The 18,800-nt window shown below is 41.3% G+C and overlaps 1 protein-coding gene across 2 annotated transcripts in view; it reads right to left on the bottom strand.

The window, feature by feature from the left end:
* The window catches only part of ABHD17C (abhydrolase domain containing 17C, depalmitoylase), a 30,142-nt gene extending 12,301 nt beyond the window's left edge, over positions 1 to 17,841 (bottom strand). For both annotated transcript variants that reach the window (XM_086757638.1, XM_010121079.2), the window contains exon 1: positions 16,895 to 17,841. In XM_086757638.1, coding sequence (XP_086613764.1) covers positions 16,895 to 17,427 — 533 coding nt within the window. In that variant the 5' untranslated portion in view covers positions 17,428 to 17,841. The remainder of the gene's footprint in view (positions 1 to 16,894) is intronic.
* Between the last annotated feature and the right edge of the window lie 959 nt (positions 17,842 to 18,800).

Below are 18,800 nucleotides of genomic sequence, written 5' to 3'. Positions count from 1 at the left end.
CTCCTCCTTCAGCACCCATTTTGTTGAAGTATTTCATACCATACCAGGGCAGCCCTTCCACTGGCTTGTCTTGCACCACACATTTTTGAGTCAACTTACCACCCCACCACGGCCAGCCCAGTCGCGCCACAGCTGAGCAACCTGGCAGGTAGGAGGTCCAGCCTGTGGTCTGTCTTCTGTTGCTCATAAATCAGGCTCTATCCTCACAACCATTTATAGTTAATGATCTCACAGCTGAGATCATTTGACAAATGCAAACAGACTGCATCTATCTATTCTAATTTTTCAAGCATTTTGCAGATATAAAAGTAAAAAAAAAGAAGTGAATCATAAGAGCATTAAAAAAATAACAGATAATATGCATCATCAGCCAGGAAAGACTTCTGCAAACTTGCATTCTGGAAGAAATCTCTTCCAAGCTAGCTGAACAGTAGCAAAATGTTGTGGTACAAAAGACAGAATGGGCAGAAAATACGCAGTCTGCGCTTGTAGATCAATTTTTGCAAAGTAAAACCTCATTTGTTTTCTCTTGTACTGAGAACTGTATTTACAACATGACTTTTTACCACCACAATAACCCAGAATACTAAATTTTGGTGTTTGGTTTATGTTAGGTTGCTCATTTGTCTACCACATGAACCAGCAGTTGTATGTATAAACAACAAACAGATTCGGAACAGTTGCTCTGCCTGACTGAGGCTTTGTTTGTTTTTTCCTCTAGATTGCAGGGAATGAGGAAACAAGAGTTTTCATTAAATGTGCATTGAAATTTAAGCAGAAACTTGTGCCATGGGCACACTGATATAAGAGAACAGAATAACTGCCTCTACAATCATTAATCCTTTCATTGAGTGAAAGTTAGCAAGAAGGCCACTGACAAGCAAAACCAGACTCTTGTAGGACATCCAACAAAAATGAGAAATGATGCGGCTGAGCCGTTTGAACTCCTACCCTGATCACCACTCCAGGTCAGTAGCACTCCAGTACTCAGCGTGCACTCATGCAAGGAGGGGAAGGGAGCATTTTTCTAAACAAAGTCCTAAATAGACACCCCCAAATGTTGGGGGTTTATTTTATCTCCCTAATCGCAGGAGCAAATGCAATCTAAACCCACTGTGAACTGAAAGACAAGAAGCTATTAATAGTAGGAATAGGATTTAAATACATGGATGTATTAAAATGTAATTCTCCCTCCCTCCAACTTTCTTCACTTTAGCAACCTTCAACATCAGCCAGAGTTCTGAAGCCAGCCCTGCGTCACAATGTGGGTTATGGTTTTGAAGACACACACGTGCTCTCTACCCTTCACAGCTCCCTGCTCTTCCCAAAGGGCTCTCTTAGAGCAATCTTCACTTACATGATTTAGTCTCAAGACACAACGCGTAGATGGCATACTAAAATGAATCTCTCAGTCCAGTTATTTTAAAAACAGAGCACTGGAGATAACTTTAACAAAGTATTTTACATTTAATTAAGATGCTCGGTAGCAAATAAACGTGGAATACAGAAGTCTTAGGTTTTATTTATCAAAGACAGGAAACCTTTACTGGCCTAAGAACTATCTTCGTGACCACAGCATCAATAATTCACAAAAACTCAGTCAGCTATGTTCTATAATATACTCTTTACTGTAACCGGTGTACAAAATCTATATAGCCAGTCTCTGAGGCACGTTCAAACAACCTGAGACAGCAGAGAAAACTCTGATACTTTCACAGAGAAGCTCACTCATCTTCTGGAGTGAGGAATTCATTATCTTCACCTCCAGCTTCTCTCTCATCTCTATTCTGTTGTGGTATTTTTATTTCAGCTGCACACATCGTACTCTATTTTTTATAAACCAGCAGAGCTAAGGCAGATGAGCATACTCCTCACAACATTTAACAGCACGACATTAAAACTTTGACAATCCTTTTACTGTTGCAAAAAGCCTGCACTTTCACTTTGCATATCCTACACTCAAAAGCGGAAAGAAGAAATAAACTGCTCCCTAAAATTGTACTCCTATAAGAGTTATTATGAAGAACAAGAAAGATCTGATGATATCCACGTACCTAAACACAGTATCTTTTTATATAAAGACTTCAGGTAAAACAAGTATGTGTCAACTAACATAGAAACTGCGCTTGAGAAAAAGTCTCCTCTGATTCCCTAGGAAATGTTAAAAAACCCGAGTGCAAATATTAACACTGGTTATGCATTCCCACAAGTTTTGTGCTTTCATAGCTGTTTCTTAGATTTCAGTTACTTCCAAACTGGAGAGCCTTGCCTTATTCCTGAGGCTGAAAATTCACGGTGAGCCAATGCATTCTGGCTCACCTCCCAAGCCCATCACATAACCCTCCTCACCACTGGCAGGCTGAGGGTTTGCAGACCTGGAGGAAGCAATCTTGCTGCTCTCCAACAGTTCTCAAAGCACTTTTGTTCAGGAGAACTGTATTATTCTCCTAGTACTCCAATCTGTTTATTGGAGCACCTCTGACACCTCAAGCTTGAGCACTGCTCTCATCCCGACTCCCCTTCACGTCAAACACTAAATTAACTTTCGGATGTATTTCCCTTACCTCTACACACCTATGGCACCACGCAATAGTTTAATTGCCATGAGCTGCACCTATGCAAGACTGACTCATGAGCTGGGATTACTTATCCGAGAAGTACAGTGGCTTTTGACCGGAGCTGCTGCCTGTTCCACCCGTCTACGACATTTCTAACTTTCCACCAGGTACGGCTCGGCTGCTTACAAAGCAAGGAATAACTGCTCGAGTGCACAAACCAGAACAGTCAAGGCAAGAAGATGGCACCAGTTAAGTCTTCTTTAAATAAGTCAGGCTGTGGTTTCTGACAACACAGTTATCACTGTATAAGCATCTAATGAAACAAGACTAACCCTAAACTGTAACCAAACTGCAAAGCTCACCTAGAATGCCACACTTCTAGGTTTGCACAGTCGATTTGCTAAACACTGTAACTTAATAAAAAAGGCTTTCCCAATCTAAGGACCTTAAAACAAATGTATACGTGAATTCTGCTGAAGACAATTGTCTAGATGCTCTAGAAGGATTAAATGTTTTTGCTAAGATGGAATTAATCCTTTGGAGACTAACATTAAGAAGGCTAAAAAAAAAAAATTCAAAGCAGACTGCTCAAACTTTGATACCTCCAGAGCTTGGCCGTGGAACCACTCAGGTAACTAGTCCCCCCACTGAATTAAAAGGGAATTGCTTAACTTTTTCTTCTTTTTTTTTTTTTTTTTTTTGGGGGAGGAGGGTGTGTGCTCCTGTTTGTGGTTTGTTTGGTTTTATTGAGTTTTTTCCCACTCTTGCCTTCCTTTTGTATTCTCTTCCACCTATTTATTGTAATTTTATTTATGTTCCAGTCTCTAATTAAAAGCTATTTCATCTACAGGTTTTACAAAGAACCTTACGTTTTCAAAGAAAAACAGCATTAAATGACTAGTTCTGCTACAATTCTTTGATACAGCTTACAAGACATTAAACGTGAAATGCGGCATTTTTCCTATGTCACTTACAGATATTTGTAACTATATCCAAAAAACAAGCTGTTAAAAAAAAATTCAAGTATTATCCCCTAATGCTAGCGGAGAACAAATAAAAAGTTGAACAGTCGCAACAAACAGCAGGTGCCTGTATCTGAAATCCTATTACAGCAGACAAAGTTAAAGCCATTTTCACACTGTTCTTCAAAGATCCCCGGAAATCTGAATGCCGTCTCTCCCACAGAGCACCAGACCCAGAGTCCGAGAGGATTACACGGGAGCTGGAATGGAAAAGGCCTTGCAAACAGGCAAGCAGACAAACTGGATGCATCATTTCTTCCCATTCAGAAGCATTAGCGTAGCTCCGGCAGTGATTTGAGAGTCTCTGACAGAAAGGGGATGAGGGGGCAGAAAGGCAGGATGGAGGACAAAAACGGCAGAGAGGTCCCAATACAGAAGTCGTTAGTACCAATGAACCGGCCTGATATTCCTAAGAACCACCAACTGCAGATGAATGCATCTGTCCCCAGTACATGAATATTTTATCTGCCAGCATTATATGACGATGAGTCAGCTGGCAGTAGGATTTCCCTTTCCCGTATATACTTACATTAATATGCTCAAGCGCTGTAGAAGAACAAGTTATTAAATAAGACTGGGCTTCTCTCAAAGATAGGCAGTATCTCATAAACACTGAAGGGCTCTACATAGAAGCCAAGCAAAGAAGTGTCATGGCCTGCATTATCCAGCGGACCACATACCCTGCTTGGACAGTCCTATTTAATTCTCTGGAAATATTTCATATTTCTTTAACTTACTGTAATAATTCCCATAGATTTAAAGAAGAAAGGTAGGATTTTCTTTCGATTTAAAAATCAAAGCAATAGGCCGTTCCTCTGGATTGACTAAATGGGAAGAAATCCTATCCGAATAAGTGACACTAACCTCTACTTTTCCCCCACCCGCAGATAAGTAGAGAAAACACACACCGATTTTGTAATTGCTCCAAACACTGAGCTTTATTACAGTGGGAATCTGTACGCACTTAAGCATCTGCTTTCAAAAAAGTGGCAAATTCACAGCCTCACAGAGAAACACTCTCCTGATGAGTCCCTCCTGCCTTCTCTCAATTATCCATTTTCAGCTAGACTCATTAAATATTCTAACAAACACCAAGAGTCAGAACGGCCAAATGGAAGATGCCAGTCCTTTCATGAAAGCAATCTATTACTAGAAAAGATTCTTCCAGCATCTTTTCAGAAACAAGAAAACGTCAGTGTTCTTTCTTTCTCTGTGCCATTTTTATACTGGCACTCTTGACTTTTAAATCAGACTCATCAATTTCTTTCTTCCTATGCATCCTCAAGTTTTTCCATTCCTGTCACTCAAAGATGCGCTGACTTGACTCTACCAGGATTAAAGATCTGTTGCTCCAAAAATCTACACATTATCAAGCCAGTATTTAAACTTGCACTGTTTCACACTTCGTTTTCCTCTTGCACATGTTCCTTTAATGAGCTTTTAATACAATGAACGTTCAGGCCACAGTAACAGTCAATATAAAGCTAAGATGATTAAAAAAATATACAGCAATCACCCAGATTAACAGCACCAGATGTTCTAAAACAGCAGGCCACAGATAACTAGTTCAGAGCTTAAAAATCAAATTGCCTAGCCAAAGCCTTTACCATCACAAACCCAGGGGCTAAATCCCTCCTCCCTTCTCCCAGTAAATACTACTGAGAATTGTGAACAACAAAATTTAGCACAGAGTCAAAGTTCCTCCTGCACACTCCTCCTGTTTGGTTGAAGTGCTCATGAAACCTGCTTTGTGCTCTCCAGGAACTTGACAAGATAGCACAGAAAGTATTACAGAAATAGATATTTGCATTTCATTATATGCAAAAACATTAAATATCAGTAAATTTTACCTACTTTAAACTAACAAATGTTAATCTAAGAAATGGGAACAGTACTGCTGTACATTTAGAAAAGTACTAACTTTCTCCTAACTTTCCTAAACCCACATTAGAAAATTCAGTCCTGAAATCAGGTCATACATACTTGCTCAGTTTATCCCACTATCTTATCCAGCATCATCTGAGCTTCTATGGAGACAAAGACATTTTGCCCAGACTGTGCAAAAATCAGGAGGTTTTAACAATGGTCAAACAGCACGTTTGCAAACTTTATTTTCTGCCAACACACCTAGTTAACAGGGTCAATTGCTTTTGTAGTCTTTTTGGTGAAAGATTTCTTGCTAGTCAACTTTTTGCCCTCAAAAAAAGGATGCTTCCCAGTTAACAGTTAGCTGCTCCACAAGAAGGAGAAGTACCTAGCAGTGGATCAAGGACAACTGTTAATGCAGTCACTTAAGTGCATTATTTCAGCTGATGCTAAAGGTAGAAACTGACCTGCAGATGCATTTCAGAAAATTAAAAAAAAAAAACAGAAATAAAAGGGAAAAGAGAAGCAGCTTCCTGATGTTACTCTGCCTCCTATTTGCCTCTATCTGTGATGCAGTCCTTGTAAAGAAAGTAAGCTCCCTACTTGATGGCAGTATCAACAGAGAACAACTGGTTATGCAGGAAAAAATGTTAGCAATTCCAGTATGTGCCACACCGGCACTTGACTGCCTACCAATAAACCAGCATAGCATAAAGAAGTCTTGTACTGTTGGAGTTTCTATTTTTGAAATAACAGATAACAGTGCAGTGCTTGGAAAAGTAAGTGTATTAATGTCTACGTTATGACCAAAAGCCAATTTGGATAGTAATGTTTTGGCTACATAGGTTTTCTGCAGGTCACCATTTCACGACACATGCACTTCTGGTTAGAAGCTACTGCTGTTTTCTGCCCCAACACAAATCCTTCATCTTTAGCTCTGTACATGGTCACATTTCACAAATGAACAGTGCTTCTAGTACCAAAAAAGCTTCCAAGACAGAAGCAAAATAGAAATGTTAAAGAGAATTTAAAAAAATATTTAAAGAGGGAGTCTGATCAGTTCTACAGCGACGAGCAGGAAAGAACACAGTTCACATTAGACTATTGCCCAGAAGCGCTGGGAGTAGCCGAAGGAACAAAAACAGAGTAACAAACGACAAACAATGCCTGCTAAATCGAGTTCCTCCACTCCCCCTCAAAATCCCAGTAACAAAATTAGCTGAATTTAAGCTACCATTGCTTCTTTTATTCCAAATAAACACTGACTTCATAATAAAAAAAAAAAAAAAAAGAAAAATAGAAAATTGCTGTGGGTATCTAACCAAAGAGACTAATAATCTTTGGTTGTTTCTCCTGCTGCTGAAATGCAACAAGTTTAGAACCAGATCCAGGTATGAAACATCCAAGACCCTTAGCTTTAATGTTCCTCATTATGAAGATTATTAAAGTGGATTTTTGGATGGAAAGAGTAATCTGAAATAACTGGAAGCTGCCAGATCTTATTTATATCAATAGCGGCTGTCCAATGCTCTACGCCAAACGGTCTACAGATCTTAGATGAGCCTGACAGAAAGGCGTTCCATTTGGAAGGGTGGTATATTTGGCACCAGCTTGCTTAGTCTCAGGATAGAAAAGAAGTCAATAAACCAAGGAGACTTTACAACCCGCTCACCCTCTACAAAACTGGGTGAACACTGAGGATTTATGACACATGTATATTTCACATCAAGCATTCAGGTCCAAGTTATATTCAAGTACAACCACCTTTGTTCTTTGTTAATGCAAATACAAAATGCAATCATTTATTTCTTAAAAAAAAAAAGACAACTCCATCTGTGCCTGCATTCCTTCACAGACAGCAGTCCACATTATCGGATTGATTTTTTTAGTACAAATTTCAAAAACGGGAAAAAGAATTAATTATACTGGTTTTATGCAAAGGGACTGTTAGAAGTGAACATCACATTACATAATAATTAGCAAGCGCTCAGGGGAGAGGGCAGAGGGTTCCTGTATCAGAGAAACAGGAGTTCGGAAGCTGGCAGAGAGACAGCAAAAGTCAAAACCTTTTAGGCATGCTGGTCAGGCTTAAGGTTAAAACACCATTTTGTATCTTCAACTACTGTACTGACTATGAAAGGCTGCTTCTTGCATGGGAAAAATGCCTGCAATGTATGCTAAATCCCAGCGTAATTATTAACTGATCTGAGTCAAGGGTTACATTAGTATGCATAAAAATAGCAAAACTAGAGCTGAAACACTACCCCACCTCTTCCTACAACTCTGGTACTTTCACAGTTGGTTAAATTTGATAAGATACTCGTACCCAGACTAAGACACATTAAAAACCATGTTTTACTAGAAAAAAAAAAAAACAGACAAGCTTTTTACAGTAGGGAACAACACAAAATATTATGAAGAAAATGCATAACACAGCTTAATATGCAAGGTACATTCCGGTCTTAGGGGAAGGAGGAGACTGACTGGATCTGGACCAGCTGCCTCAAGGTAAGAACTGCCCAGGGAATACCTCCAAAATAAATATTGTACCAAATTAGCTATTTCAATTTAAAAAAAAAAAAGAGAAAACACCACACTAAAACATACACACACTTTTGTGAGAAATGAAGCAGTAAAGAACAAAAGGGATGCTGCAGAAGACTTTTTGTAAATTTGCCCCGGAGAACGCGCTTCAGAACCAAGACCATTTTCTTGAAAGATGCCACTTCCTACTTAAATACATTCATCAGATGTTGGAGAAGACTATACAGAGACGGGACAAAGATCTACACAAACAAACCAGTCCAATGCCTAATGCAGCGCGTCAACGAACTCAAAATTTCCTTTAAAGTACAGATGGTTCCATACACCAGTTTGCTTAACAGAAGTGTACCCCCATACTACTGTTGGCTTCTCTTTTATTTTGCATATTATTAAGACTTGCAATTTATTGTACAGTGTAACAGTTAAGATAAAATGTCTTGTTTAATTTATTTTAAATAGCCATTAAGATTCGTGGAATAATGACAAAATAATCTGAACCTTATTTCAGTTTATCTGTACTCTGGAAAAAAATATATAGCTGGTTTTGCTTCTTTGCTGATATCGAATACAATTTTTCAAGTTCTATGAGAACATCCAAAGCAAAGCTAACTAAAAGTCAGAGAGGAGGAATGTCCATAAAGATCCTGTAATCTGAGCAAAACCCTTTCTAAAAAACCTTATTAAAAAGAGAAACATTTCAAGCCACACTATTTAAAGGGTGTTTTCCTGAGAAGCACGTTGAAGTCAGTCTCAGAATTTTCACACTTGTTGGATCCCATTATCTGTTACTCCTTAGCTGTTCATTTGCTGCACCCAAAAATAAGTGGCCATGCCTCTAACAAAGTTAAATTTACCTGGTCTAACATACTGGGACCTCATGAAACTTGGCAGTAACCTGTGAAAAAAAAATGGTTTTTTTAAAATCTTTGAGCTACTAGCTGACACCTCATGCCTTGAGAAGCGTTATTTGCCAGACACCGATCTGTGCAGCTTGTTTCAGCAGCATGCCTTGGCTGACAAACAAGGCTCACAAGAGTCAAAATTCTTAAAGTAACATTTCTACATGTAAGCAGGATCTTTTAATCAGGCAGAAAAACACAGATCATCATAAAAGCATACCCAATACTGCCTAAATCAACAATTAATTTCAAATTAGCAGTTAAAAAAAAAGCATTTTCATCTTGAAAGGAGTACCTAGAAAGAATTTCAAGAAACTATACCAATAAATATTATTATTGTCAAGACAGCATACATGAAGTTTTTCTAACAAATTTGCAATACAAAAAAACCCAGAGGCAATACTTTGAGATTACCGCTAACTTAAATTTTTCCCTTTGGGCTTTGAGGCAAGTGTACTAACATTAAACCTCATCTTCCACATCAACATCATTCTTCATTTGTGAACCCACATGGAATTCCCTGGTCTGAAAGTCGAGATGTTAACAGATTTATTTCATGGTTGTAGGGATTTTCCCCAAAGATGTGCATATGCTCTTCAGGAGACACCAAGCCAGGAGTGGGAAGGTGGGTGGGCACTGAGCCAGATCCTGCCGTTTAGCATAGTTTTGAGCCTTTGTATTATTTGGTCTCATGGTCAGCAAATCCAACCACACTGTTTTACTGGCAATAGGAGAACCTTTGTTCTGTAAGGCTAATATAGTGGTTAAAAAAATACAGAATATTTTCTGTATTCCAGAAAATCTGTATATAGATAATGCTGGTGTAACACTGTTGTTATACAACTGGGCTATGTTTGCACCTTTCTGAGATTGCTTGCAGGTAGCATAGCTTCACGTGCAGACATGCCACAATAACCCATTTTTCTCAAACTAGCCTTTGGAATAAAGAATGCAAGGATGTTCCTCAGTCCTTTAGCTAACACTAAGCACTATTGATCCCTTCTACATTCTTAGCCTTCTATCAAAAGTACCTTTATTCCTCTGTGTTCATACAGGTTCCTGGGTTTACAATCACACACATTGCTCACAAAACCTGGCACATTAGAAAACCCACATCTACAAGACACTCAGGTTGAGAGCAGGAATGAAATTCAGCTTCATCATCAGGTGTCAGGCTGAGCATGCAAGACCAGTGTAAGTCATTCATCTAAAAACTGGAAAGCAGGACAGTCATGATGAAGTAGCAGTGAATGGATCACTGAAACTGCTGATTCAGTTCACCAGCACTAGTGTCTAGCAATCTCAATTACCCTGTACCCACCAACTCTTACAGATAGAGGTTTGCCCACCTATTGTATTTTAGCCCACACAAACTCAATTTTTTAGAGTTAGACAAAAAGACAATCCTTAACTATTCCTATTTCAGATCAATATAAACAGTCAATATACACTCAAATTAACACAAGAAGACACTTAAGAGCCACTAGCTCTCAAAAATTGTGAAGATGTGCCTTTCCTAGACTCAGGAAAATGCAAGGAATCCCTCATCTTGCACATGGACAAGTGCCTTCAATTCCTCTCAAGTACAGTGGCAACTGAAACCATTTTCTAATCAACACAGAAAGATTTCTGCCCTTTTTAGGGGCTAATTGGCAAAAGTAAGCCTGTATGTGCACAAGCCTCTTAGGCCCAACACATTCACAGCTTATTTTATGACTCATTTCAACTGCTTCCAATGCAGCCTTGTAATTGATTTATATTTGTGAGGGAGGACAGAAGGGAGTGTTAGTTATTCATTAAATGTATTACCGGCTTTAGGGAAAAAAAAAAAGGCCGTGTTATTTGTTCATTTAATTTATTAGTGCTAGAGAATTTTGAGATTGTTGTCTTTAAAGCCAACAGAGAATGCAACTAAAGTACTAGTTGCTTGTTATTTTTCTTAAAAATGTTTTTAAGGTAGGATTTAAAAGTAAAAGTTACTACAATCACATTACCAGGCAAATGTCATACTAAAATGAAATACGATATTCAGACATATGCCGCAGAAGTATACAGCTAATTCCTTGGCACAGCCTTTGTCGATCTCCATGTGAGGAAGCATCACAGGACCAAAAAAACCAGAAAATCAAAAAGAACCTGCTTTATTCATTCAATATAGAAATATAAATATCCATTTGCTTAAGAAGTGTCAGTTTTCCCTACAAAATCAGTTACTGGCAGCCCGCTTCTGTAGCTTGACATGTTCTCCACCTATACTCACAGGTATCTACAGTCTTGGACAGCATTGCTAATTGTTTTTTTTTTTCTTTGTTCTTTTTACTTATGTCCACAAGTAATGAGCTAGTGTAAACTTAGCCCAGCACTTAGAAACACTTCAAAATAGCAGAATAACAAAGGATAAAGGTTGAATTTTGGAGGGATTTTTTTGTTTTGGAGGTTGTGATGGGCTGGAGATTGACCCCGGCTTCAGAGCAAAACCACAGCGGTTTACACGGCCCAGCTCATACTCCACTGTTAAGAGCAAATGAACAAATCTAAGTGCTACCAGCAACACGCACAGGTCAAAGAGCCACCCTGTAACAGCCATCAGCTCAGTCTCAAAAGGTCACACACTTCTCTACCCAGAGCGAGAAAGAGAAAGGCAAGGTTTTTCCCTTTCTCGTACACTTCATACGATTTAGCAGCTCTAAAAGCAGACAGAAACCCTGAGTCACTTCAGCGTGTAGGATTGGGCAATATGGTCCTCTAGACACCTTTGTGTTCAATACTCTGATGATGTTGAGAACCAGGTCCTACAACCTTTGTACCGCAGGGCAAACCAACGTCTCCAGTTCAGGCAACTGGATTTCAGAACGATCTACAGCCAGAATAACAAGTATTGTTAGCCGAAGGCTCTTTGGCAGCTTATTTTTCTTCCCAAATAACAGTAGTTGCAAAACATTCCTGACAGTGAAAAATATCTCTTTTTTTTTTTTTTAGAAAAACAAGCTTTGATCTTGCAGTTCTGACAAAAATAGGGAAATATTTAACAAAACTACTTTTACTTCAGTGACTAAACTATGTAATGCAACACCAAAGCTCTGTAAACATTTTGAATAACTTTGAACATCAGAGCACCTGTTTTAAACAGTTGTTGGTATTTGTCCCTGGGATGCTCATCAGCTGAATTAATCTCTGCTCACTGCATGGAGCAGAGATCCTGTACGGTTCTATTTTTGAGCACAGTTGGGTGCAGTTTTTCAAGTAGTGACCACGGCACTTAGAATAAGGTAGGTTTTAGAGAAAAATCTCTTTAAACGATCCTTTGCAGATACAGTATCAACATTATTAAAAAACTGGAAGTGGGAAATACCCTATCAAAGTCAATGACAGAAAAATCTACCAGGTGATGCACAAGGGGAACCCTATTACTCCAGGACTATTTACAATGACCCTGCCAAGCACTCTTTGGCCATGTCAGGAATTTAGTTGGTAACTTTTTATCAAAATCCCTAAGTATCAACCTAAAGAACTCAGGTTAGATCATGCACAGAAACACAGTGCTAGCGAAAGAAGATTCTGTTGCAAAGAAAATTAAAGTAGAAATTAACTGTTTTGATAAATCAAGGTAAAAAATTCTGAAGCTGTTATCCACCTAGAAAGCTGTAACCCCTTCAGCAAATCAGAATGGAGACAAACTAAACTGACACAACCTCAGAAGCTGTGTTACCACTCTAGTCTAACCCAACTAGGTGTGTTTCCCAGTTTTACTCAAATGAAAACCAACATTTTTCCACTAACTCCTGAAAAGGAAAAGGCAGTAAGAGAAGACTTAAAATCAGCACCGCAAATAATAACATTCCCACATAATAAGTGGTTTGGGTCTTTTTAACATTGAATTTGAGGACAAAAGTTGAAAAAAACTAAACATTCTAAACTCTGCTATCCATTGATCAAAAGCCCTTGCATTTTACTGTATCATTTCACAATTCAATTCCTTCCATCATGCCACAGTCACTAAGAAACATAACAAAAAATGGAAGTGAACTAATGCTCTCCTATGGACTGAGAGACAAACTCAAATGCACATGTTTTGAGAATGAAGGATTTAAACATTACAATAACATCTATTATTTATCAAAAGCTTAAATGGAAACAGAAGATACTAGTTTATAATGTGCATTATGAAAAACATCAAGCTATATTTTGTTAAATGCAACAAGAACAGTTCTTCTAAGGTATTTAAGTACTCTTTCTTCACCTTCTTTCAATATCCAAAAGATTGACTAAAAGGTCTCCTCTTTGGTTCTCTACTACAGAAGCAGAAAGAGTGGGGATGCAGCTTTTTTTTTTTTTTTTTTAATCCTAGGCTTCTTTCATTTGCCTAGGATTTTCAAACATGTCACAAATCTTCAAATTTATTTGAATATAAATAGCATGCAGTTAACAAAGCAGTCATGGTTTTGTGTTTAAGCACTGTACCCAAACCCCAAGTGCGTATCCTGTTTTTAAGTACTGTACATTGTCTTCATGTAAAAGGGTAGAAAGTTCAACCTTCCCAGGTGGAATTCAGGAAAGGGGGGAGGAGGACAACAATCAAGTTATTCTGTGCAGATGTTGTACTAAGTCAGATATTAGGGTAAGAGTTAATCACATCTCAACAAAAAGCAGCAACTTAGAACCATGTGGACAATGAGAGAAGACAGAGATAGATTCTGCTCAGTCTGGTTCTGGTTTTGGAACAAACAGAACAGAAAGAGACCAACCTGTCTAAAATAAAATAGTAAAAAAAAAAAAAAAAAAAAAAATCAGCCAACCAAACAAACAAAAAACCTGTTATCTGAAGCAATGAAACAGAAGATTCTTTTTGAGAAACATTTAGATGCCAGATGGAAATTTTGTAACCAAGCGCAAATACATATATACAAAAGTCCAAATTAATTACTTATTAATACTTCATATTTTAACTAGAGTAACCAATGCTACAGTTAGACCTCTGAAGGAACATCTATAAAAATCTCATTGCAAGGTAATAAAATTATATGTCAACATCTTTACCTGGGCTGAAAGACAGTTAGCATTCAAACGTAATAATCAGTAAAATTACCATTTAAGAGTATATTTTATTCATGAGCAGAGATACTAGTTTAATTAGAATTAAGGAAAATAAGTTACTCTTTACAAAGACTAAAAGAATGGAGAATAGTTGGCATTGATTCTCCAAAAACAGGTCGATAACTGGAACTGAACAAAAAAAAACCCCATGATTATTTTATTTTTCATCCACTGTTTACAGGATAGTTGTATAATCAGTTGTTATGTAAGGTTTGACACCTAAATGTGTATGCGATAGCAAAATTCTCAGATCAGTACCTTGAAAAAGTACAGTTAAAGATTGCAGCCATTTTTGCAAACACAGCTCAGCATCATTTCTAAAATTTGGCAGCAATCTGTTTTGTCCAAGTGTAGGCTTAATTCCTGCCTTCCTCATGGCAACTTTAAAAATACACTGATAAATTAATATCTGCTAACTATCAGTGGTACTTCCCAGGCACAATTTTATAAATAACAAAAAAAGACAAACCCTTGGATTTCCAACATTTTAATGCTTCCTTTCTGCTGCCAGGTGGAATGTCTGGTGGATTCAGAAGAGCAACAGCCTCCCACAGAACTTAGCACAGACGACTAAATGCTTTTCATGGCATAGTGAACCTCTCCTATTCTAAGGCCTCACTTTTAGCTTTGCATTACAGTTCACTACCATATGACTACAGGCCAAACGTTAGGCATCTGCATTAAGAATGAAAGCATACACAAACTCTTGGAAGCTACCAATGAACTGCTGCAGCAGAAATGGTATAACTTGACATTTTACCTCAAGAAGCAGACTTGTATTTTTACAGCAAAATATTTTACTTAATTGTGAGCCACCTAGACTTTAAAAAGGCTAAGAAATGATCAGTCTTGTAAAGTTCACACTACCCCTTAGAGAATTCATCAGCATATCGTTTTGGCTCCTGTGTGTTATGAAGACAGAATCTGTTAACAGACAGAATAGACTACTTTTTTTTTTTTAAGTTTACATTTTACAGTAACCAATTTTTTTACTTGGCATCTGAAATACTGTAATATTTCTTTTGGCTCCTGAAAATGTGACCAATGATAACACAACTACTCTAACAATACTCTCAAGGTGGCACTAAGATGTGTGACTTACAAACAAGGCAAAGTTAAGAGCTGGCAAATCTCAATCCCTCAATTTAAGGGGCAAAGCAGAACCTAAATGTATAAGCCACAAAAAGGACTCCAATACAAAACTGTAAACTTCTTCAGTCACACTTTAACAGCAGGAGCCCAATTCTCTCAGAGCAAGCTGGGCACATGTTGGCATCACCTACTGGCTCCGGCTTCTCAAAAGACTCAAGTGAAGGAATCCCTTGTTTCTGGATCTATGTAGATCTTAAACATGTACTAAATGCCTGGCAAGACAGGAGCACTTCCAGGCAGGTGTGAAAGCACTTTTCAAGAGCTCTAGAAGGGTTTCATGAAAAAAATATCATCAACTAAACATTAAGTGAAACAGAGAGAAAACACAGCAACTGAAGGACAAATATTAACTAGGCTTGGCTTAGACATGGCACTTTTCCTCCCTTAAACCTTATTTACATCATCCATATGCATAACAATGGCATTTAATAGTTTATTCTGCATACAGCATATCAACATTATTTCTTTACATAAAACCATATTATTTATACTCAAGAAAAAAACTTTTTTTTTTTTTGTTTTTGTTTTTGAGAGTCCTGGAAAATGAACCCAGAATCTGGTTTGCTCACCAATCAGACAGAACACATGCTAAGGAACAGTAACTTCCCCCTACACCTTTCTCCCTCATGCTTTTAACCTGACTTGGGCAGACCAATGTCAAAAGCCGTTTGGACTCCACGACTGACCAATCCCCAGATCCTTGAAAAGCCAATTATCTAAATTAGTAACAACTCCTGTCACTATTTTTGAAGCTGGCACATATCCCTAAGATAGACATTAAATACTCATTTCACGTAAGCCAAGTTTATCCACAGACCTCAGAGCCAAAAACAGAAAACATTCATCATTCTTTCTCTTGCCCTACTGCAACAATTTAAGCTTTTTAAAGCTCTCTCCTTCAGGATACATTCTGCGAGGTCCTAGTTTAAGAACCACTAACACAACAGCAAAAGGAACTCATTGTTTCTGTGAACACAAGCAGCAACAGAGGTTGGGGGATGGCAATCAGTCGTAGCAACGAGCCAGGGGCAGCAGCTCTGTTCAGGATTTCCTAGAAGCCAAGGGCTCCCTGTTCCTGCTCGCCATGCTGCCTTGCCAAAGCCTTCTCACTGCTGCTCCATCCCGTTGGATGCCATCTATTTCGGCACCTCCTCCTGGCAGAATCCTCAGCTCTACTTCCGCTTGTCAACAGTTTTTCCTTCCACCCCTCTCCCCTACCCAATCTGATAACACTAGTTTGGCTGCCAAAAGAGAAAGACGTCTACATTGCACAAGCTTGCGTGAAACCCCAGATGCATCACAGAAAACCATCAGTTTCTTGGTAGGCGCTATCCTAGGCCATTGTCAAATTCAGTCAAAGCTTTGGCTCACCTGAGTTACCTCTAAGTAATTAAGTGCGTAAGTCTCAAACAAAACGTTTTTCGCACCCTGTAAGCTCAAACTGCAACCACAGCAATTATCTCCTGCTCAAGACGGAGATTTTCAGTGTTGCAGTAACAGCTAACATAAAATACAGTTGAATAAACCCCTACATCTAGAAAGAGCCCAAGGATGAAGGTTTGCACATGCTTTTATCAAATGAAGCCATTCAACAAACCGCACTGTCGCTGTTGATGGAACATCTGATGAGGCCACTGAAATAACTCAAACCATCTACAAAACCTTTCCCTCTACCTCTCAGCAGGTTAGTTGTGCAGACACCAGACTTATTAGGATTAAATGGAGATACAGAAATACCTTGTCCTCAATATCCATTTACCTTGTCCTGAGGGCCTGCCAGGCTGCATCAATGTCTGCGTACAGGTTTTTCTCAGAGGGCTTGCCGGTGCTCACCCCGTAGCCAGAGTAGTCGTAAGAGAAGACGTTGCAGTTGATGCGGGAGCCAAGGCCAATATAGAAGCTGCACATCTGGCCCAGGTCCACAGCATTACCATGCGAGAAGAGCAGAGTGTACCGGCCAGTGGGGGCACAACGTACGAACATGCAGCCCAGCCTGTTATCTCGAGCCGTGCGGGAGAAGAACACTTCCACGGCATCCAGTTCCCGCTGCGAATACTGCCAGTCCGCCCGCTCGCTCAGGTGCAGACTGCAGGTGCCCGATCCCGTCGGGGTGGCTGCCCCAGCTGCCGCCCCAGCCTCCTGCTGCTGCTCAGGCTGCAGCACGGTGTAGGTGGGCTCCGGGGGCAGGAAGGCCAGCTTGGCAGCGATGCGGCTGGGGCAAGGCGGGCAGCAGAACAGCCAGCATAGCTCGCCCAGAGAGAAACCGTTCATTCTGGGGCCTTGTTCTGGCATCAGAGACACCGGAGAAAAACTAACCTATACTGGAAAGAAGTCAAACCGAACCGACCCAGAGCCCTCCTCCGACACAACCTGCGCGCCTTCCTGCAAGGCTACCAGCTGCCCTCCCAAAATGCAAACAATGACAACCTTGGAGGAACTGCAGCTCAGCAAAACTAGTGCTGCTCTTCAAAGCCTGAAAACGCGCTTATGAAAAAAAAAAAAAAAAAAACCGACAAACCCAACTTCACATAAATGCAGTACAACCAGTGCTTAAAAATCCCACAACTAACGCTACAGTAAATGCAACTCTCTAAAGCACCGCCCTGGACCCCTCAAAGAAAATAAATCACACGTACATGTACACATTTATAAAATGAATTCCCAGATCCTACGGCTCAATGCGGCGCTGCAGAATTAAAAGCGGCCCCCCCGCGCCGGAGCCGGCCCCCCAGCAGGGACCATGCAGCCGCCCCAGGCAAAGGCCCTGACCCCCCCCCGCCCCGCCAGCACCGCCCGCGGCCCGCGGCGCCCACCCGGCTCCACCCCGCTACCGGCCCCAGCCCCTCGGCCCCCGCAAGGCAGCAAGGGGCCCCCCCTCAGCGCTACCGCCCCCAGGCAGCGTCCGAGCGGCGGCGGGAGAAGGAGGAGGAGGAAGAGGGGGAGGAGGAGGGTCCGCGGGGAGGGGAAGGGGAAGGCAAGGTCGAGGCTCAGCCGCGCGTCCCCGCGGGCAGGGCCATGCCGGCTGCGGCGCGCAGGCAGGAGCAGGCAGCGGCCATGTCCCGGCGCTCTCCCCTCCTCGCAGCCGCACCGCTTCCGGGTTACGGGCGCGGAGCGGGGCCGCCCGCCGCAGGTGCCGGCGGGGACGAGGCGGGTGCCCGGTGCTGCCCACAGCGCCGCCCGCCGCGGCTCGCGGCTGCCCCCTAGGCCTGGCGCCGGGCCGCCGAGCAGGTGCGCGGGGAGGGGAGGGGCGGGGCAGGGCGGGAGAGGAGGGGAGCGGGAGCCCGTAGACCGAACCGGGAGACGATCGCCCGCGCGCGGAGCGCGGCGCCTGGCCCTTTAAGGGAGCCCCCCGCCGCCGCCGCTGCCGCGGTCACGTGGAGCAGGAGCGCTGGCGGCCCCCTCCCAGGCCGCTCGCCTCCTGCGCATGCGCGGCGGGCCGGGGGCAGCGGCTGAGGGCCGGGCGGGGCGGCGGGGGCCATTTCGCGCTGCCCTGGGGGGAGGCTGCCGGGCGGCCCTTGGCCTCTCGGGGCGGGCCCTCTGACCTCCCGCAGCCCTCGGGACCGTCTGGCGCTGTTCCCGAGCCTTCCAGCCCAAGCGTGCTGGGGTCTCCCTGAGGAAAGGGCTGTTTGCTGCTGAGGCCGCCTGCATCCCTCACGGCGGGGCAT

This window comes from Chlamydotis macqueenii, chromosome 12 (genome assembly GCF_036417535.1).
Source record: "Chlamydotis macqueenii isolate bChlMac1 chromosome 12, bChlMac1.mat, whole genome shotgun sequence".
NCBI classification, from domain to species: Eukaryota; Metazoa; Chordata; class Aves; order Otidiformes; family Otididae; genus Chlamydotis; species Chlamydotis macqueenii.
The sequence above is the reverse complement of the archived record's forward strand: the minus strand, read 5'-3'. Positions and strand labels throughout refer to the sequence as shown.